The sequence below is a fragment of the Heterodontus francisci genome, chromosome 14, assembly GCF_036365525.1.
Source record: "Heterodontus francisci isolate sHetFra1 chromosome 14, sHetFra1.hap1, whole genome shotgun sequence".
NCBI lineage: Eukaryota > Metazoa > Chordata > Chondrichthyes > Heterodontiformes > Heterodontidae > Heterodontus > Heterodontus francisci.
This window is the reverse complement of record NC_090384.1, coordinates 70,742,513-70,765,635: the sequence shown is the minus strand read 5'-3', so window position 1 is coordinate 70,765,635 and position 23,123 is coordinate 70,742,513. Positions and strand designations below refer to the sequence as shown.

At 39.8% G+C, this 23,123-nt stretch overlaps 1 protein-coding gene across 3 annotated transcripts in view; it reads right to left on the bottom strand.

Annotated features, from left to right (window-relative positions):
- Window positions 1–3,383: 3,383 nt before the first annotated feature.
- Window positions 3,384–23,123, bottom strand: part of nat10 (N-acetyltransferase 10) — a 91,129-nt gene continuing 71,389 nt past the window's right edge. For all 3 annotated transcript variants that reach the window (XM_068046429.1, XM_068046428.1, XM_068046430.1), the window contains exons 23-29: window positions 15,708–15,818; window positions 13,736–13,908; window positions 11,742–11,861; window positions 10,759–10,857; window positions 9,956–10,029; window positions 4,323–4,406; window positions 3,384–3,951 (exon numbers count right to left, since the gene is read on the bottom strand). In XM_068046429.1, the coding sequence (XP_067902530.1) occupies window positions 3,852–3,951; window positions 4,323–4,406; window positions 9,956–10,029; window positions 10,759–10,857; window positions 11,742–11,861; window positions 13,736–13,908; window positions 15,708–15,818 (761 nt within the window). In that variant the 3' untranslated portion in view covers window positions 3,384–3,851. The remainder of the gene's footprint in view (window positions 3,952–4,322; window positions 4,407–9,955; window positions 10,030–10,758; window positions 10,858–11,741; window positions 11,862–13,735; window positions 13,909–15,707; window positions 15,819–23,123) is intronic.

Genomic DNA, 23,123 nt, shown 5'->3' with positions numbered 1-23,123 from the left:
GTCCTTGAGAGGGTGCAGAGGAAATTTTACCAGAATGGTCCCAAGGATGAGGAGTTATAGCTACAATGTGAGGCTGGAGAAGCTGGGGGTTGTTCTCCTTTCATCAAAGGAGATTGAGGGCAGATTTGATAAACGTGTACAAGATTATGACAGGTTTAGATAAGGTAGACAAAGAAAAGCTGTTCCCATTAACTGATCATACAAGCAGTAGGGGACATAGATTTACAATTTTGTGCAAGAGATGTAGGGGGATGTGAGGAAGAACTTTAAAAAAAAAAACACAGCAAATAGCAATGACTAGAACTTGCTGCCTACAACGGTGCTGGAAGCAGACACGGTCAGGTGATTTCAAAAGGAAATTGGATGGGCACTTGAGGGAAATAAACTTGCAGGGCTGCTGTGATAATAGCAAGCAAATGGGACTGACTGGATTGCTCTATGGACAGCTGGCATGGACTCAATGGGCCGAATGGCTTCCTTCTGTGCTGTAATGCCTCTGACTTAGCTCTATTATTTTATAATAGGAATATCCCAATTCAAAACAGAATGCATTTGGAGATGGCAACCAAAGAGCTCCTTTCACTGACAAGCAGATGATACCCAAGATTTCAGATTATCTGTTACAAAGTACAGTAACATTGTATATAGTCATACAAAACAGCATGAACCAAAATTAAACAGAAATGTATTGTGACGTCTTAGCAAATAATGAAGCCAAAAGATACCAAACATTTGTAAATCTGACAAACCGTCAACACATCCCATAATAATCATGCCCTTAACTGATTACAGCTGGATAAGCAGAGTAATGTGCATCCATACATTTATTCCCATTAAACTATTGTTTTACTCTGTTGCCTTTTCATTTATAAAAAGGTACAAGGCTTGAAGACTCAGAAAAAAAAAGCAGTAAATTTCATTTTGCTTCCAACAAAACTTTAGGCAATATCTTAGAAATTTGCTTGATTGTACTTTTTGGCTTAATTCCCCCAATAATTGGCGTAACTGGTGCAAATGATTGTGGAATTTTAAGCACAAATTGTGTCCAACACACCAGGTTTCCGCGATCTTTTAAGCTAGCTTTAAAAACATTGTGCTAGCAGCAAGCCACACCGCCGGGTGAATTAATCAACATTGGGAGTTTCCATTAATTGTGTCCTTTTGTGGGTCCTCGAGGAGGCACCAATAAATTAAGCTGGATTTTTTGGCCACGAACACACCGATAGCTACATGTTAAAAGGTTTTGAATTTTTAAAAAGATTACAAAGGAATTCAATACTGTACCGCAATCTAACTAGTTTTGTACATTTTTTAAAAATCAGTTTCATTTAAAATCTTTTACTCTCGTAATGGACTTAAAATGCCTATTTTATGAACCCATTTTCAACAGTATTAATCAAACTTTACCAAGTTATCACTCAAATACAAGAAACATTTTTAAAGCAAAAGTTTATTTTTAAAGTTTTAAAATGCTGCCTGGTTGCATTGGTTCATTGGAAACCTTGCATTCGCCAATATGTGAATGAGTTTGAGCAGAAACTGAAGGGGGAAAAAAACCTCTTCAAAAAATGCACAATTGGCACCCGAGTTGTTGATTGCACTCAAGGCAGAGACTCTATTCTGTTTCTTTATCGTTGTTTTTTGTGCTGTTCCGTGAAAAGGGGGGTGGAGAGGAGAACAAACTGAAGGCACAATTGCTTTTCTCCTCCTTTTGATGCTGCAACAGATGATCACTCAGATGAGATCAAGATCGCACCATCAATAAAAGTTTTAAGAATTCAGTGGTAGGTGGAACTTCCAAGATGATATCAAACTGTATTCAGCTCCTTCAGCACACCAAGAAAATTATACATTCATTGTGAAAATCAACTTAGATGGAAAAAATTGTAAATTGAAATTAATTCCAAAATCAGTTCATGAATGCGCCATTCAGCTCCAATTTTGAAATAATCACCTCCTCCTCCTCCAGGAACACGATAAACATCTCCAAAGAAAAGACACAAACACACAATTTGAGCTCTACCATATCAGAACAAGAAAAGGCAAACAGAACCATATATGTGTAACCCCATCATTTGGCTCATTACCAATCATCACCCCTCCCCACTCCCAGAGATGCAAAAAACAAGATCTTTAGTCGATGCGGTAGTCCTCCATACAAATTTCTGACTCCACATGGACTTTCAACCAAGCCCCAGGAGGTTTCAAACACACACATTATTTTCAGAATTTACTCTTCCTTTCCATATGTTACGATCACATAATTTTCTAGAAATCTACGTAATAAATACTTGAAAGATTACAAGAACTAAGTTTCTAATACTTCCTTTAGAGTTCTCTGGGAACAGTAAAACTTACTGGCATGTAAACTAATGTTCTGCTTCCTCCAGTTGTATGTGTGGTGCCTAGTTCTACCTGACCTAATTACTTCTAACACTACTCATGGTTTTAATAATCTTAAATACCTGGATCAGATACCCTCCAAGTCTCCATCGCTCCAGTGAGTATAGCATCAAGTCGATCTTCGTAGTTCAGTGACCTCAGGCTAGGGACAATACTGTTGACCTGCCTGCCACAATACCCTGCCTGAAGTAAAACTAGATACAGTACTCTAGATAAGACTGTAGTAAAGCCCTATACAACCTTATTGTTGTAGTCCGAGTTTGGCCATGAATCATCAGCCCAAGGGCTCCATTTATTTGACTGCTGCCTCTTGTCACTGAACCTTTGAGAATGCAGTCAATGATCATTCTAAAATCTTTCTCCTGCTCATTAACTTTAACCTACACCGAAATCATGGTTGTATCAGAATCCTGGAACACTCTACCGAAAGGTATTGTGGGAGCATCTTCACAACATGGACTACAGTGGTTCAAGAAGGCAGTCCACCACCACTTTCACATGGACAACTAGCGATGGGTAATAAATTTGGGCCTTGCCAGCAATGCCTACATCCCAAGAATGAATGATAAAAACTAATTAAATAGCCCGTTTCATGTGCTCAGCATGTCCAAAAGTACTTTTCAAAGGGATTTGTTGATTGCAATATAGTTACTTGCTTTGTAGTAAATACGATGACCAATCTGTAGATAGCTTGGTTCAAACCATAGAACTACAATATCCAAGCTGTAATAATTAAGTCTAATATGTGAAAGTATTAATTTGATGTATACGACAATGCTAAGTACATTAATACTTGTATGAAATATTTGGAAGACTCCAAGACTATTCTGTCACCAAAGATTGTTTCGATTCCACTAAACTTCAGTATAACTAAACTGGAGGCCTGTAAAGGATAAAGATACAAACACTTAATCCTTTATGTATATGAACACAGGAAAGCAGAATTCGAAGCTAAGTAAGGTTAAAACAAAATCGACAAGTGAAAATAAAAGCAATTTTTAATACATTTAGCCACATCACATTTTTACATGGATGGCAAATTAAGTTGTCTTTTGCATAAATCCACATCCCCACCATGCTTCAAACTCAATTGCATGGACTGCTACTTGAGTGGAGCAACTTCATTAAAAACTCAACAACCACGATAGAAATGTCAGTGTTGACATACAGGATTGGGGGAGGGCAAGGGGAAAGAAGAGAGGAAAGAGATGGTCATCTCTTCTTGGAGATCTCCGGAATTCCAAATTGAAAAGCAACAAATACTAACTTTCCTTCTGCAATTCTTGGACATACGTTGATTTCTCATTATCCTTGGAGTGCAATTTCATTTCTTACAGTGGGGATGACAAGTTCATCAAAATGCCCTCCTCTTGCCAACAATTTATATCGACCAGGTTGGATATAAATTACTAAATTCCAAATAAATTTGTCCATTTCAATCATGTGAATTATTTTGTCCACTTCTGTTTCTTTTCCTTATTCTTTTTCATCCTTTTCTTCTGTAGCTGGAGATCTCTTTTCTCTGTAGAATCTTGTTTTCTTTTGGCACTAAAGAGAATTTTTTAAAAAATTGTATAAATTGACCATGCGCTCCCCACTGCAGATTGCATTTCCTTCAAAATGACAAGTTTTTGAAATTATAGGATACCCCACTAAGTTTGAGCGTTACTTAAGCAGCTAAATCCATCTTCCTGACATGGCTTGCTTTCTTTTTAAATTTGCACATCCCCTCAATTCAGTCTCCCTACATCAAAAGTGGGGACCTATAAAGTGTATATATACAAGTTAGCAGTGACTCTTGTTTACTCAAAGAATCTGTTACTTTTTGGTTATGGTGTCCTAAACTGCTCAAATTAATTCAATAAATCACAGTAATACTCCAAAAAAAAACTTATCCTGTACACAGGCACAAGCCTCACCCCTGAATGCTAATAACTGTGGCATTCTGTCCTGCTGACTTCAGTACTTCATTCCATTCATCGTCATTTCCACGGATCATATACCTGCACAAAACAAAAGTTATGAATGTCTGCGGTCCTAAATAAGCAACACACCATAATTCTATAGTGTGAGCAAAAGAAAAATACAAATGAGTAAATAAATAATGATCAATTATCTCATGCAGCTTACCGCAATTCATAACGGGTAAGTTACAAATCAAAGCTCATGTAATACCAATTGTTGCCACTAATCATTGCTGAACATATAAAATATTAATGAAAGGGTTCTGGAGAAGTATCTTAATTAAACTCTTTCAGACGTAAAGATTTTCCACATCTACACAAGATTAGCAATTAAGAATAAATCCTTTACATTTTGACGCTATATTCTGTAGACTAGTAAGCCAAGTAATTCTGCAGTGCCATAATGAATCAAAATGGTACATGCAGTACCTTCAAGTAACAGTAAATATTAAAAAAACACTTGTAGCCAAATCATCCTTTAGAAAATTAAAAGCAATTCCTGTGTGACCCCAGGCTCAGGAGGTTTAACTAATAACTGAATCATATAGCCTTGGTTAGTCGTAAATTCAATCCCTGTTCTGTTAGTTGATCTCAGCAAGCATAGTGGTAGTGATGCTACAACTGTCCCGAAGATTCTTGGGTTAGACTCCCTTTCCTTCCACTTAGTGACCTCTGCTGGAAGTTGAGAAAGGACAGGAATGGGCTTGGTTGTGATTCCTCGCTACAGATAAGGATCATAATCTCAGGATAACGGATTGGTCATTTAGCACAGATGAGGATAAAATTTCATCATTCAGAGGGTTGCGAATCTTTGAAATTCGCTACTTGACAGAGCTGTGGATGTGGAGTTATTCAGTATGTTCAAGGGTGACGGCCAAAGATGTTTGGACACTAAGGGAATTAAGTGATATGGGGATAGGATGGGAAGGTGGAGTTGAGGTATAGATCAGCCATGATCTTACTTAACGGCAAAACAGGCTCGAGGAGCCATATGTCCTTCGCCCACTCCTATTTCTTATCCTCTCAAAAGTAAATAGTTTGTTAACAATCACTGTCGAGGATCCTATATAAATTGTAACTGATTCAATTACTGTTTCTGGTAGAGCAATCAATGTCCTAAGAATCTTCTGGGTAAAAACCTATCTCCTAACCTTGCCCATGGCTCTCTTAGTGATTATCTTACATTTACGTGCTTCAATTACTGATGACTGACCAATTGAAATAATCTATTTACCTGATGAAAACCCCATATAATTTTGAATAGCGCTATTAGAGTTCCTCTTAACTTTCATGACTCTAAAAGGCAGATGGTGCTTGACTAATGGAATGTTTGATGAAGTAACTGAGAAGATTGATGAAAGGAATACAATGCATGTTGTCTATGTGAATTTTAAGAAAGCATTTGACAAAGTGCAGCATAAAAAGCTAGTTAACAAAATTGAGGCTCATGGAATAGGAGGGTCAGTCCAATTGGATAAAAAAAAATGACTTAAAAACAGAAAACAGCAAGTCATGGTAAATGGCTGTTTTTTTTTTTAAAGACTACAGGATGGTCGACTGAGGTGTTTCCCAAGGATCAGTGCTAGGAGCACTGCTTTGTTGATATATAGAAATGACTTGGATCTTGGAATACAAAGTAAAACTTCAAAATTTGCTGATGATACCAAACTTGGAGGTGTGGCAAACAGTGAGGATTATACCAAATGACTGCAACAGGCCATATAGGCTAGCAGAATGGGCAGCCAAGTGTCAGATAAAATTTAACAGAGAAGTGGGCGGCGCAGTGGTTAGCACCGCAGCCTCACAGCTCCAGCGACCTGGGTTCGATTCTGGGTACTGCCTGTGCGGAGTTTGCAAGTTCTCCCTGTGACTGCGTGGGTTTTCGCCGGGTGCTCCGGTTTTCTCCCACAGCCAAAGACTTGCAGGTTGATAGGATTGCAGATTGGCCATTATAAATTGCCCCTAGTATTGGTAGGTGATAGGGGAATTGAGGAAAGGTGGGGATGTGAAAGGGTAATGGGATTAATGCAGGATTAGTTTAAATGGGTGGTTGATGGTCGGCACAGACTCGGTGGGCCGAAGGGCCTGTTTCAGTGCTGTATCTCTAAATAAATAAATGAAGTGTGAGATAATGCATTTTGGCAGAAGGTCTAGGGTAAGGCAATACAGACTCAATGGAACAGTTTGAGAGTCTGCAGGGACAGAGGGATGTTGGGGTTCATGTGCATAGATTCCTGAAGGTGGCAGGACATATTGAGAGAATAGATAGTTAAGCCTATCGGATCTTGGGCTTCATAAATAGAGGTATCGAGTACAAAAGCAGGGAAGTTATGCTAAACCTTTATAAAACTCTGGTTAGGCCACAACTAAAGTATTGTGTTCCGTTCTGGTCACCGCACCTTAGGAAGGATGCAAGGGTCCTGGAGAGGGTGCAGAGGAAATTTACCAGAATGGTTCCAGAAATGAGGGATTTTAGCTACAATGTGAGGTTGGAGAAACTGGGTGTGTTCTCTTTGGAGCAAAGGAGATTGAGGCGAGATTTGATAGCAGTGTACAAGATGATGCCAGTTTTAGATAAATTAGACAAAGGAAAGTTATTCCCATTAGCTGATGGTACAAGGTCTAGGTTTTGGGCAAGAGATACGGGGGGGATGTGAGGAAGAACTTTTTTCTTTAAAAACACAGCTATTTGCAATGACCTGGAACTTGCTGCCTGATGATTAACGATTTCAAAAGGAAACTGGATGGGTCCTTGAGTAAAAGAAACTTGCAGGGCTACGGGGATAGAGCGGGGGAATGGGACAGACTGGATTGCTTTACAGAGAGCCAGCATGGACTGGATAGGCTGAATCGCCTCCTTCTGTGCCATTATGATTCAATGAAAAAACCCTTAGTTGGTCTGGAAATTGGCTGCTACTTTTTCTACACTACACCAGTGACTACAATTCTAAACTAAAACAACTGCTACTCAGCCCCAACAGTATGCCTTAAGACTATCACCTTAAGAGCACTCCACTGCAAATGGCATTTCCATAACAGCCATCTTTAGTTTCCAATTTGTCCTATAGAGAGCAGCCTTTTGCTGAGAACACTGTTGAACTATTAGCATGCTTGAGGGTCTGACATCCCTGAAAGTGGATAAATCTCCAGGACTGCATGGCTTAAAGGAAGGATGTGATTGTACTGGAGAGGGTGCAGAGGAGGTTCTCCAGGATGCTGCCTGGGCTGGAGCATTTCAACTATGAAGAGAGACTGGATAGGCGCGGGTTATTTTCCTTAGAGCAGAGAAGGCTGAGGGGGGGACCTGATTGAGGTATACAAAATTATGAGGGGCATAGAGAGGGTTGATAGGAAGATACTTTTTCCCTTTACAGAGGTGTCAGTAACCAGGGGGCATAGATTTAAGGTAAGGGGCAGGAAGTTTAGCGGAGATTTGAGGAACATTTTTTTTCACCCAGATGGTGGTTGGAATCTGGAACACACTGCCTGAAGGGGTGGTAGAGGCAGGAAACCCTCAACATTTAAGAAGCACTTGAAACGCCATAGCATACAAGGTACGGACCAAATGCTGGGAAATGGGATTAGAATAAAAAGGCTCGATGGCCGGTACAGACACGGTGGCCTGAAGGGCCAGTTTCTGTGCTGCATGACTCTATGATTGCATCCCAGGTTATTAAAGGAAGCCAGGGAAGAAATAGCAGATGCATTGAGAACCATCTTCAAATCCTCACTAGATACAGGTGAAGTACCAGATGATTGGAGGCCTGCAAACGGTGTACCATTGTTTAAAATGGGTGCAAGGGATAAGGCAGGTAATTATAGGCCAGTCAGTCTGACCTCAGTGGTGGGTAAATTGTTAGAATCTATTCTGAGGGACAGGATAAACTGTCACTTAGAAAGGCACGGATTAATCAGGGATAGTCAGCATGAATTTGGTAGGGGAAGGTCATGTCTTACTAACTTGATTGAGTTTTTTGAAGAAGCAACAAGGAGGATTGATGAGAGTAGTGTAGCGGATGTGGTTTACATGGATTTTAAGACATTTGACGAGGTCCCGCATGGCAGACTGGTCAGTAAAATGAAAGTCCATGGGATACAAGGGCACGTGGCAGGTTGGATCCAGAATTGGCTCAGTGATAGGAAACAAAGGGTAGTTGTCGACGGATGTTTTTGTGAATGGAAAGTGGTTTCCAGTGGTGTTTCACAGGGCTCAGTGTTAGGTCCCTTGCTGTTTGTGGTATATATTAATGATTTGGACTTAAATGTGGGTGGCATGATTGGGAAATCTGCTGATAACACAAAAATTGGCCGTGTAGTTAACAGTGAGGACGAAAGCCATGAACACCAGAATTATATCAATGTTTTGATTGAGTGGGCGAAAAAGTAACAAATGGAATTCAATCCAGAGAAGTGCGAGGTATTGCATTTGGGGATGGCTAATAAAGTGAGGGAATATACAATAAATGGGAGGATATTGAGAGAGGTAGAAGAAGTGAGACATCTTGGAGTGCATGTCCACAGGTCCCTGAAGGTGGCAGGACAGGTGGATAGATTGGTGAAGGCGGCATATGGATTTCTTTCCTTTATTGGCCGAGGTATAGAGTACAAGCAGCAATGCGATGCTGGAACTGTATGGAACATTGGTTAGGCCACAGCTGGAGTATTGCGTGCAGTTCTGGTCACCACATTATAGAAAGGACATAATTAATCTGGAGAGAGTACAGAGGAGATTTACAAGAATATTGCCAGGACTTGAAGGTTGCAGCTATGAGGAAACATTGGATAGACTAGGGTTGTTTTCCCTGGAACAGAGGAGGCTGATGGATGACTTGATTGAGGTGTACAAAATTATGAGGGGGCTAGATAGAGTGGACAGGAAGGACCTGTTTCCCCTGGCGGGGAGGTCAGTTACCCGGGGGCACAGATTTAAGGTGATTGGTAGAAGGATTAGAGGGGACATGAGGGGAAACCTTTTCACCTAGAGGGTGGTGGCTGTCTGGAAGTCACTGCCAAGAACGGTGGTGGAGGCAGAGACCCTCAATTCTTTTAAAAGGTACCTGGACATGTACCCGAGGTGCTGTAACCTGTGGGTCTATGGACTAGGTGTTCGAAGGCAAGATTAGTTTGGGCGGATAGTTTATTCGGCTGGCGCAGACACGATGGGCTGAATGGTCTCCTTCTGTGCTGTACTATTTCTATGGTTCCAACTAGATTGAGATGATCCAACTCATTTTCTATTGGAACCTTGTACCAAATTATAGTAATTATTTCTAATTATTTGAATTGGATTCAAACTCAGGTCCCAAAAATGAAAGAACTCCTTGTATCAAATATAGAAGTCAATCATTTCTAGCACTTAACTAATGTGATTGAAGATTTCCATTCATGTGATTGACAACCCCACACATGCAAGAATACATACTAAATTAAAATATTTTGAGCCAAAGCTTGCAGTATGTACATTGAAAAATATGCTTTTTCCCATGAATTGGTGCTTGAAAGTTAATTGGTCTAATGCCCCTCAGCAGCACAAATTTTGTAAATCTGTAACTTAACTTGCATTACATAACTCATTAACAGTGTCTTACTGGGTTAGATCCATTCCTTTCAATTTTTCAACCTCCTGTCTCTGTTTTTCTTGGAATTCCTTTGCAGCTTCTTCCTACAATTAAAAAAAGCACTGGTGGATCAACAGTGTTCTACATCTGGGATGCAACATTCGTCATCATCTTTCCAAATAACTGCCAGAAATAAATTACTGACAAATTCTACTTCTCTGTCAGTAAAAATGTTGTATGTTTGTTGAAAGCAGTAATCAATTAATATAGTCCCTGAACTGAATTTATTATTCTGGGCATTAACACAGTGATATTGGTGATAAGGTGGGATTACTTTTTTACCCTTGGGCAGGACTCCTCACCCCATTCATCATAACTGCTGATAAAGAGGTAGCCCAAATTATGGTTTCATTTGTAACTATCTCGACATTGCTTTCTTATCAGGCAGTGGAAGACGCACTGAGAGTGATCTAACTCTTACATTCTTTACCATTCCCTTCCCTGCCAAATAATAGTTGCCTAACTCAATGAACTTTAGCAAAAGACAACCGCTCAAAAGCTTCTAATGAAAACAGGCATTCGGGGCAAAAAGTTCTACAAAATGTTGTGCAAGCATGAGGGACTAAACAGGTTTGTGCAAAAATCAGTACTAAGCATCAAAATAATCCTATAGTAAAAGACATTGGAAAATGCAAAAGTTTCTGCAACTAGATGAAAATGCAGACAAAAAACATACAAGTTTTCTTTGCTGACCGAGTATGAAACTTTCTATTATGCTTCAGCCACCTTCCTTATTAAATAATTAATAATTTAGTAAAAGGATTCATCCGTACCAGATCCTCAGAAAGTGATTTGATTGTAGGTTCCATGACTATCTTCTTTGCAGTAATCATTTGCTCCTCCACAGCTTTCTCCAGAATGCTATTAAAGAGCTAACAAACACGTGAAGAAACAAGAAATGGTGAATTCTTCCCAAAGGATTTTTGAAGCTACAGTTCAAATGCCATAAATGAATGTCATTTTGCTCGTTATCTTAGGGATTATTTCAATTAATTATTTTAGGTAGAATATTTTCTCCATTTATAGGTAGCATATTAAAAAAGGATTTTATTTATTTATTTTTTGTTTAGAGATACAGCACTGAAACAGGCCCTTCGGCCCACCGAGTCTGTGCCGATCAACAACCACCCATTTATACTAATCCTACATTAATCCCATATTCCCTACCACATCCCCACCATTCTCCTACCACCTATCTACACTAGGGGGAATTTACAATGGACAATTTACCTATCAACCTACAAGTCTTTTGGCTGCAGACATCATATCATAAATAAGCTGTTAAAGATACAAAAGAGACTGCCATTGATATTTATTAAAATTGCTCTAAGTTTTGAACATCAACTTCAGTGCTTCTCAATTCATTGCACTACACTTAACTAAAAACTTTAATTGATCAACAGTTGTAGTAAAGGGAAACACATACCCATTTTGTTTTGGGAGTCACATCAGCAAAACTGTCTTGTGGCTCTCGTGCGAACATTAAAATTTTAATGCACTTTATGATTTGTGTAATATCTGGGAGAGCCATAATCTGATATTTATAATTTCAAATATATCAAATCCATGTACATGCAAGCCAGATACAAGTTTGACAAATATTATATGTGCCCAAATTTGCTCCAATATATGACAAGATCAGTTATGTGCAACTATTCTGTCAATTTCAACACACTGTCCTGTGGAAGGGGACTCAGTTTAACAAGCTGTTCCGGCATTCAACTACACACAGCACTGTGCTCTGAGACTCAATTACCTGGACAACTTTGCGGATTAACCGGTTGAAAAGGCCCATCAATTGGCTACTTGGAAGATCAATTTCTTTCTCGAGCTGGTCAACAGACTTGTGCTGAAGTCCAATACCCAACAGCAGTGCCTTAGAAAAGGGCAAAGTCACTGATGAAACTACAACTACATTTTTAGCAAAAGTAAAAAATTTAAACTCTTGATAAATGATTCTCTCGTATGGAGCGTCAGTTAAAGCTTTTTTTTTGCAAGTGCATTCAGAAAAGTAGGTGCTGCTGTATGTTTAATAGCTAATTTTGTATATTCACAAACAGATTTTTTTGTAATGAAATACCTATTAAATCATTACATAAAAACTTTAAATGCCCTCTAATGAAGACTTCCCATGATGGTTCAATAGATATATGCATCAAAGAGCTTGGTACACTGTGCCATCCAGACCAGCAAAAAGCTAGGTTCAATCCCCGATTTGTGCTTATTTCTGCTAAAATTGCCCTCAGCATCCCTTGGTTAATGAAAAGGAGAAAACAAAAATCTGCCAGAAATTTTAATTTCTGATCATTTGCCGATGACATTTTGTAAGGAAAGCCAATGCATAAATGGAGAGGATTGGAATGGACTACAATATGCCATTGGCCACCCCACCTCCATTCTTCATTGAATGAACTTCCTGGGTTCAAAGAATGCTCCCTTGAGTGGGGTAACAAAAGCCTACAAACACCTGTGGGAAGCGCTCCCAGTAGAAGTCATTACCTTGAGGTGGTGGTGGTGGTGGAGGGGGCGCAGTGCACAGGTGGATGGGATGGTGCTGAAGCGAAGAAAATTCTTCTTTAACTAGCTTATCTATTACATCCAATTCTCAAAGAAAGAAATCAGACAGATGGACAACATACCAAATGTACATAAATTCCTGCACTGGGAAATTGCTTTACAAAAAATGCAAATGTTGTACTGATTTAGTGCAACAGCCCTTTGCACTAATACTTATGAACCAGCCAAATAATGCTGTAGAGCAAAGCATCATTATCAACATTACAGCAAAAAAAAAACTGGGTTTCCAGCCTCAGAAAACATAATATGTAGGCGGAAAAATATTTTAAACTTTATAAATAAACTTTGCTACCACATATAAATATGTTAAAGTGCCTGCATTTAATTGTTAGCAAACAACAATCACCTGCAGACCTGGAAAAGTTAGTCTGCTGATAAATCAGTTAGCACTTGAATACATAAAGAGTTATGCTTTAAAATCGCTGCAGTTAAGAGAAGCTACCTTGCCAGAAATATTTGTAGCATAGATGGGAACAGTGGAAGAAGAAAATGCACAGAGACACCAGAGCCAAGTCTCAATCAATAGAGCAAAGGCAGGAATTGGAGTGGGATCAAGGACCAAAACAAAATGAGGATGGTTTGGGGGGGGGGGGGGGGGGAACAAACTGTGATTAAGTACAGAGGGTATTTTGTAGGGATTGTTGGGGGGGGGGGGGGGGGGGGGAAGAAGAGGAAAGGAAAAAGATAAGAACCAAACTAACCAAAATGAAAAAAGCAGAGCATGAGAAGATAACACAGAGAATGAAAATTTGAAACAGTGAATGGTTGCGGTGGATGTGGGTCAGGGGCTGGAACTGAGAGAGGGCATTGAAAATGATATACGAGCCATTTCTTCTGTTGCTTCCAACACTTTCCCCTTTTTATTTACCTAGGGTTTTCACAACACAAGCTGAATCAATTCACACCAAACAGACAATCTCAATTAGAACCCAAACCCAGAAAGCTATACTCAGAATAATTGTACTGAAGTTTTTTTTTAAGAACTTAAGCTAAGTTTGTACGAGTTCACAGACAAGAAGTACAAGTGCTCCATACCTCAAAAAGGGCTGATATAAAACACTTGCAATTTTGAGAATCCATTAAAAAAATCAGAAATGTCGCCTGTAGGAACTCAATTCTTTATGTCAATACCTTACACACAATGCAAAAGCTGAAAACTCTTAGAATACGTACAGACTGTGCAGCAGATAATGAGGTCCCACCAAGTTGGTTCAAGAAGTACAGCTGAGCAATACTAGGCATCATATCCATGATTAGGTGGTAGTCCACCATGTTTCTAGAGTACATCTCCAATCGTTTCAGATCATATGGTGTAAACTTAGTTTCCAGCTCAGACCTGCTAAGTGCTGAGAGAGTAAAGAAGATAAACAAGCTTGACAAGGCTGATAGAATATGTACATATATATGTACATCCTAAACAGATTAAAGCTTCAATGTAATAGATTGGTCACAGAACATTAATAGTGCAACAGGCATAAAAAAGTGGCTTAAACCCATCTTCTGAGCCCCAAGATGGCTTTCCCTCCTTAACTAGCCATTTTGGTAGAGGTCAGTGCAGTTTCAAATTCAGTTCTGACACCATTACCAGCTGTCAGTGCAGAACACCAACTAAGGCTGTACTCCATATCATGAGGTTCATACAAGAACTGCAACAGAAACAAAGATCTTGCATTTATATAGCAGTTCATCACATCCTCAGGACTTTACAGTGGTTCACATCTAAAACACAGTGACCTGGCAAAAGCAATGTTGGCAAAATGCAACGGTCTATGCACCCACAGCAAGATCCCACAATCACCAAATGAGAGGAGTGACCAGTTAGTTTGTTTTGGTGAGGGACGAATATTGACCAGTCTATCAGGAGAACTCCTTGCTTTCTCTGAATAATGCCATGAGATCTTTCACATCCAACTGGAACACTTCGCTTCAGTTGATCACCATAGATTGACCAAGTAGGTGGACATAAGTAGTGCTTCAGTGTGCAAGATGCCTGTGGGAGGGTCAGAGTGGCTAGAGAAAGCAATGCGGCAATATTTTCCCAGAACTATGGATATGTAGGCTAAAAAGAGTAGCGGGTAGATCTAGAAACACCTTTCTTTTAAAATAAATAGTTTTTAAAAATTCAAAAGTTTTGAAGAAGTTTGTATAACTTGCAGAAATAGTAAAGAAAAAATGGCCAACATACAAAAGTTAAAAGTACTCACCCTTAAAAAAATTTGCAACAGCAATTTTGCTACATAAAGCAGGTTTGTGCTCATTTTGCATTTGTGCTGTTTTTTGCCTGGATTCTCTGACAGTGCCAATCATTTAAATAAAGACAGCTAATAGGAAAAGGCCATTCAGTCCATCAAGCTCATTCCTCTAGTAGTCCAACTATACTGCAAACTTTCTAAAGTCTAACTCCACATATTCAACCTAGCAGACTATACTAAACATTTATCCTTTAAATAAAAAAAATCTAAAGATACTGACTTAGCAGGAAGCAAGTATTCTGTGTTTTCCTCAACTATACCATTTAATAGTTTATACATACCAAACAGAGGTACTTCACCACTCTTAGGCATGAATCTTTGTTCATAGCTCATTCCATTTACTGATAGAATCATTATTGATGCTCTTCTCTACATTCCCCCTAAATACCATCAGCTGAACATGTTCAAGAAATGATACACACATATCACAGACATGGAAAAAATGATATACTGACAGTTTTAATCCTTTTCACTTACAGAAGAAACTCATTTTTTCACAAAGTTGAGTAAGCTTCTAGTGAGCCATTTCAATTTAAGTGACAAAATATAGCTGATAGACTGACTATACAATATTCAGAATTTGTGATGTATAATTACCATTTTATTCCTCATCACCTCCAAGACTATGTTTACACTGAAGTTTTTAAAGTGAGACTAGTCTACCAATTTATGCATTCCCTGATGTAGATAACTAGATATCTTTTTTGTTTCTGCATATTTGCTGCCTTTTTGTTAACCCTTATAATTACTAGCAACTACCCCCACCAACTTTATCAGAACATCAGCTGTTCTGATTTTGTTGAATCTATTTGTCACTGCACATCATCTGAAAAACACACTTTAAAATATGTACTGCACAGATTCTTTTATCAAAAAATAAGCTGGTCACTTACGTGGCTTTGATTTCTGTTTCACGTTTTTATTTTGAATAATATTCAGTGCCATTGAAGGAGGGAAGCTACTGAACTGGTAAGACAGGAGGGACAGGAACCGCCTTCGGAAATCTGTGGATAGACTGATTTATTCAAGTTTCTGTACATGCAACCAGAAAGCTTAAACAATGTTTTTCCTTAAAATCTAACTTTCATTTTCCTTTCAAAGCTCATTTACCACATGATACTATTTTGGTAACACAACTGCACCAAAATTCTTAATTTTTATTGCTTTACATCACCAGTCAATTTTTTATTCAATAAAAGAGAATGCAACATATGCGGTTAAGTCACTGGCAATAAACAAAAATGTAAATTTGCAAATGGACTGCACACTTAAAAAGAAAAACACCTATTTGTTGAATAAAAGCAAAATACGGCAGATGCTGGAAATCTAAAACAAAATAAAGAGTGCTGGGAATACTCAACAGGTCTGGCAACATCTGTGGAGAGAGAAGCAAAGTTAACGTTTCTGGTCTGCGACCTTTCATCAGAACTGGCAAAGGTTAGAAAAGAATGTAGAGGCTGGTGGGGTGGAAAGTGAGGACAAGGGGAACCCTGTCAGAGTTCTGGGAGGGAGGGGCAGTCATGAGGGCAGAAGTGTCTTTCACCATAAGCATTAACACATGCTTTGCCTTTGTCCCAGGACAGCTTTGTTATTTAATCTCCCTCTGCCCTATCAAACACCTTCCCCCTTTGTACTCTCCCCACTCCCCTCCCCTTGCTTAAAATCTAAAACCTGGGGTCCAGGCACAGAGATCATTAAAATGTCATGAACAGGCACAGAAAATAAGCAAAAAGACTAATGGGATACTGGTCTTTATATTTAGAAGACTAGAATACAAAGGCAGTAGAAGTCATACTTCAGCTATAAAAAGCCCTGGTAAGACCAAACCTGGAGTACTGTGAGCAGTTCTGGGCCCCACACCTTAGGAAGGATATATTGGCCTTGGAGGGCAAACAGTGTAAGTTTACCAGAATGATGCCTGGACTCGAGTGTTAAATTATGAGGAGAAATTACACAAACCTGGATAGTACTCCCTGGAATTTAGAAGGTTAAGGGGTGACTTCAAAGTTTTCAAGATATTAAGGGAAACTGATGGGGAAGATTGAGATGAACTATTTCCACTGGTTGGAGAGTCTAGGACTAGGAGGCATATCTAAAAATTAGAGCCTGATCTTTCAGGAGTGAAATCAGGAAACACTTCTACACACAAAGGGTAGTGGAAGTTTGGAACTCTCTTCCGCAAACAGCAAATTAATGCTCAATCAATTGTAAAATTTTAAATCAGAGATTGGTAGATTTTTGTTATCCAAAAATATTAATAGATATGGAGCTAAGGCAGGTATATGGAGTTAGGTCACAGATCAGGCATGATAACAGAACAGCCTCAAGGAGCTAAATGGCCTACGCCATACCTGTATTCCTAAATAATTATTCAGGATAAGCATTTTGGGAAAATATTTAAGGGGATTAAATAAGGAGATACCAACCCTAAGAGGATCCAAAATTGCATTAAATAAATACCTGGTACACATAAATATGAAAAAAAGAAATAAATGAGAGTTAAAAAGAGTACCAATATGTAAAATACACACACACAAATATATCATAGAGTCATTTATGGCACAGGAGGAGGCCATTTGGCCCATCAGTCTATGCCAGCTCTCCATAGGACAATCCAGTCAGTCCCATTTCACTGCTCTAGCCCTGTAAGTTGATTTCCTTTAAGTGCCCATTCAATCTTCTTTTGAAATCTTGAAATCATTGATTGTCTCTGCTTCCACCACCCCTGTAGGCAGAGTGTTCCAGGTCATTACCACTGGTTGTGTAAATATCTCTACATATAAAGTGTTACAGCTAGATATAGATAAATATATAACTCTGATAGCCTAGGTCCCGAGTTTCTGAGCTTGAGCAGTAGTTGGAATCACTGCAGAACATATGGGGGAGGATGAGAATTTACTGAATCGTACATTCCAGGAGGTGGCCACCTCTGTCAGAGATCAAAGGACAGTAAACGGGTGGTCATCTGGTAGGGTAGAAAGAGGTAGGCGGTGCAGGAATCCTCAGGAGTGTGTCGCTCACTAACCAGTTACCAGAGAGAATGATAATATCTCACAGGAACGCAGTTCAAAGCATGCCACTGTGGGGCAAAGGATTGCACAGGGAGGTGTAAAATGCATTGGCTATCAGGGATTCAACAGTGATGGGGACAAACAGGTGCCGGTGTCATTCCCTCATGGTGTATTCCCTCTCTGGTAAAGGACAGTGAGGGGGGCAGAACAGTTTGTTTTTTTGGGGGGTGGGATAAGTTGTGGTTTATGTAGGAACCAATGCCATAGTAAGGGAAAAGGCTGAGGTCCTGCAATCAGAGTTTCAGAAGCCCGGGAGATAGAACAAAAAGTAGGAACTCAAAGCTAGCAATCTCTGGATCACTCCCAGTGCCATGCGCTAGTGGGTATAGGAATAGGTCAAGTCAGGTTAATGCATGGCTGAAGAAATGATACACGAGGGAGGTGGTCAAGATGGACAGGTTGTATCTCAACAGAGATTGGACATACGAACACAAGAAATAGGAGCAGTAGGCTATTCGGCCCTTCGAGCCTGCTCCACCATTCAATAAGATCATGGCTGATCTGATTGTGGCCTTAACTCCACTTTCCTGCCTGCCCCTCATAACCCTCGATCCTTGTAGATCAAAAATCTGTCTATTTAGCCTGGAGTATATTCAATGACCCAGCCTCCATTGCTCACTGGGGAAGAGAATTCCAAAGATTAACGACCCTCGGAGAAAAATTTCCTCCTCATCTCCATCTTAAGAGGGAGACTCCTTATTTTGAAACTGTACCCCCTAGTTCGAGATTTCCCCACGAGGGGAAACATCTCTCAGCATCTACCCTGTCAAGCCCCCTCAGAATCTTTGTTTCAATAAAGATCACCTCTCATTCTTCTCAACTCCAAAGGAGTATAGGCCCAACCTTTCCTCATAAGGCAACCCCTTCATCCCAGGAATCAGTCTTGTGAACCTTCTCTGAACTGCTTCCAATGCAAGTATATCTCTCCTTAAGGAGGCCATAACTATACACAATACTCTCGGTGCAGTCTCATCAATGCACTGTACAGTTGTAGCAAGAGTTCCCTACTTTTATAATCCATCCTCCTTGCAATAAATGCCAAATACCAAATCCACTTACTTGATGTACCTGCATGCTAAGCTTTTGTGGTTCATTTACAAGGACACCTAGATCCCTCTATACTGCAGCACTCTGCAGTCTCTCTTCATACAAATAATATTCTGCTTTTCTATTCTTCCTGCCACAGTGGTCAACTTCACATTTTCGCTCATTTTACTCCATCTGCCAAATTTTGCCCACTTACTTAACCTATCTATATCTCTTCGCAGACACTTTGTGTCCTCCTCACAACTTTCTTCCCTACCTATCTTCGTACTGTAAATTTGGCTGCAATACACTCGGTCCCTTCATCCAAGTCATTAATATAGATCGTAAATAGTTGAGGCTCCAGCACTGATCCCTGTGGCACACCACTATGGTTTGCCAAGCTGAAAATGCCCCATTTATTCCAACTCTGTTTCCTGTTAGTTAACCAATCCTCTATCCATGCTAATATAGTACTCCAACACCAAGAGCTCTTACCTCATGTAGCAACCTTTTACATGGCACCTTATCGAATGCCTATTGGAAATCCAAATACACTACATCTAAAGTTTCCCCTTGATCCACTCTGCTTGCTACATCAAGAAATTTGTCAGACACGATTTCCCTTTCATAAAACTATGTTGACTCTGCCTGATCGCATTTCTAAATGTCCTGCTACTACTTCCTTAATAATGAATTCCAGCATTTTCCCAATGACTGAGGTTAGGCTAAGTGGCCTATAATTTCCTGCTTTCTATCGCCACCACCAACCCCCCCCACACCTTTCTTGAACAATGGTGTTACATTTGCGGTTTTCCAATCTGTGGGGACCTTTCCAGATTCTAGGGAATTTTGGAAGTGTACAACCAACGCATCCACCATCTCCGCAGGCAATTCTTTTAAGACCCTAGGATGGAGGCCATCAGGTCTGGGGGACTTGTCAGCCTTTAGTCCAATTAGTTTTCCTAGTACTTTTCTCTAGTGATAGTGATTGTTTTAAGTTCCTTCCTCTCTTGCTTCTTGATTTTCTACTCTTCTTGGGATTTTTTTTGTGTCTTCCACTGTGAAGACAGATACAAAATACTTGCTCAAAGTCTCTGCCATTTCCTTGTTTCCCATTATTAATTCCCCAGTCTTATCCTCTCAAGGACAAACATTTACTTTAGCTGTTCTTTTCCTTTGCCCAACATGTTGTGGGAGATAAGCACCAAGATGAAACCTTAGAGAAGAGAAACAAGGTGCACAGAGGCCTGGGAAAGACAAATAGCACAACAGTAAAGAGTAATTCTGACATCGGAAGAATCAAATAGGGGTTAAATGAGAAGCAGTTTAAGACAAGTTGGGAATGCATGTGCTTATCTGCATATAGCATGGTAAATGAGGTACAGCACTAGCTGCCACATGGAACTATGATACAGCAGCAATAACAAAGAGCTGGCTCAAAGAAAGAGAGGATTAGAAACTTAATATTCCTGACTACAAGGTATTCAGGAAAGAAAGGAGTGTGAGGACTGGGTGGGGTTGGCAGCATTGACCGAAAAAACTTATAACAATGGAGAGGGTGAAATAGTTGAAGGGTCAAAAACAGAAACTATTTGGTTAGAATGAAGGAACAATAGAGGAGCGATTACGCTAATGGGCGTGTACTATAGGCTGCCAGATAGTGAGTGATAGAGTGATGGAGTTATGCAGCACAGAAACAGCCCCTTCGGCCCATTGTGTCTCTGCCAGCCATCAAGCACCTACCTTTACTAATCCCATTTTCCAGCACTTGGACGGTAGCCTTGTATGCTATAGCGTTTCAAGTGCTCATCTAAATACTTAAGTATTGTGAGGGTTCCTGCCTCTACCACGCCTTCAGGTAGTGTGTTCCAGTTTCCAACCACCTTCTGGGTAAAAAATTGTTTCCTCAAATCCCCTCTAAACCTCCTGTTCATTACCTTTAATCTATGCCCCCTGGCTATTGACACCTCCGCTAAGGGAAAAGGTTTCCTCCTATCTATGCCCCTCATAATTTTGTATACCTCAATCATGTCCCAGCTCAGCCTTTTCTGCTCCAAGGAAAACAACCCTAGCCTATCCAGTCTCTCTTCATAGCTAAAATGCTCCAGCCCAGGCAACACCCTGGTGAATCTCCTCTGCATCCTCTCCAGTGCAATCACATCCTTTGGCGACCAGAACTGTACACAGTACTCCAGCTGTGGCTTAACTAGTGTTTTATACAGCTCCATCATAACCTCCCCTCCCTTATATTCTATGCCTCGGCTAATAAAGGCAAGTATTCCATATGCCTTAGTGGGAAGGAGATACAGGAGCAAGAGAAGATGCAATTGTTATAGAGCAATGATAATGCGAGACTGCAATTATCCCAATATAGACTGGGATAGTAACAGTGTAAAGGGCAAAAAGGGGGAGGGATACCTGAAATGCATACCAGGGAACTTTCTTGTTCAATTGTGTTTCCAGCCCAAAGAGGAAGGAGTGCTGGATCTAGTCCTGGGAAATGAAGTTGGGCAAGTGGAAGGTGTTTCATTCGGGGAGTATTTGGGAACAGTGATTATAAAATCATTAGGTTTAGTATGGTTAGGAAAAAGTACAAGGGACAAACAAAAATACTTTACTGGAGGAGGGCTAATTTAATTGAATTAGAAAGGGATCTTGCCTAAGTGGATTGGAATCAAAAATTGGTATGCAAAACAGTAACTGAACAATGGGAGGCTGTCAAAGAGTAGATAGATTAGGTACAGAGTAGACACATTTCCATGAGGGGGAAAGGAAGGACATCAAAAGCTAGAACTCCCTGGATAACTAAAGACAGAGATTAAAACCAAACACAAAAAGAAGGCTTATAATAAGTATGAGGTTCATAATACAATAGAGAACCAAGCTTAATACAGAAATTTCAGAGGAGATTTATAAAAGGGAATAAAATGGACAAAAACCAGAGTATGAGAATAGATTAACAACCAACATGAAAGGGAACCCAAAAGTCTTCTATAAGCATATAAATAGTAAAATGTTAGTCAAAAGAAGAGTGGGAGTGATGAGGGACAACAAAGGAGATCTTCTTGTGAAGCCTGAGGGGAATTGCAAATGTTACAATCCTGCTCACAAAAAAAGAGGGGGAATAAATATACAGCAGTTACAAGTCAGTCAACTGAACGTCAGTGGTGGGGAAACTTTTAGAGACAATAATCTAGGACAAAATGAATTAATACTATGGAAAAGTATAGGCGAATAAATGAAAGTCAGCACAGACTTGTTAAAGGAAAATCATGTTTGACTAACTTGATTGAGTTCTTTGATGAACAGAGAAGATTGATCAGGATAGTGTGATTGATGTGTATATAGACTTTCAAAAGACACTTGATAAAGACCACATGAAAGACCTTTTAGCAAAATAAAAGCCCATGGGATTAAAGAGCCAACAGCAGCAGGGATACCAAATTGACTAAAGCATAGAAAGCAGAGAGTAGTGGTAAACAGTTGGTTTTCAGTCTGGAGGCAAGTATACAGCGGTGCCCCTCAGGGACTGATAACAGGACCACTGCTCTATTTAATACATTGACGACCTGGAGTTGGGTATAATTTCAAAGTCCACAGATGACACAAATCTTGGAAATGTAGTAAGCTACATGGGGGACAGTAACAGACTTCAGGCAGACATAAACTGGTGAAATGGACAGACACCTGGCAGATGAAATTTAACACAGAAGTGTGAAGTGATACATTTTGGTAGGAAGAATGAGGAGAGGCAATATAAACTAAGCTAAACAGTTTTAAAGGGGATGCAGGACCAGAGAGACCTGGGGGCGTGTATACACAAATCTTTGATGATGGCAGGATAAGTCGAGAAGGCTGTCAAAAAAGCATATGGGATTTTTGGCTTTATTAACAAAGACAGAGTGTGCAAAACCAAGGAAACTATGCTAAACCTTTATAAAACACAGGTTAGGCCTCGGGTGTAGTGATGCGTTTAATTTTGGGCACCACATATTGGGGAAAAAAGTCAGGCCTTAGAGAGGGCGTAAAAGAGATTTACTAGAATGGTTCCAGAGATGAAGGATTTCTGTTATGTGGAGAGACTGGAAAAGCTGGGATTGTTCACCTTAGAGCAGAGAAGGTTAAGAGGAAATTTGCTGGAGGTGTTCAAAATCATGAACTGTTTTGATAGAGTAAATAAAGAAAACTGTTTGTAGTGACAGAAAGACCTGT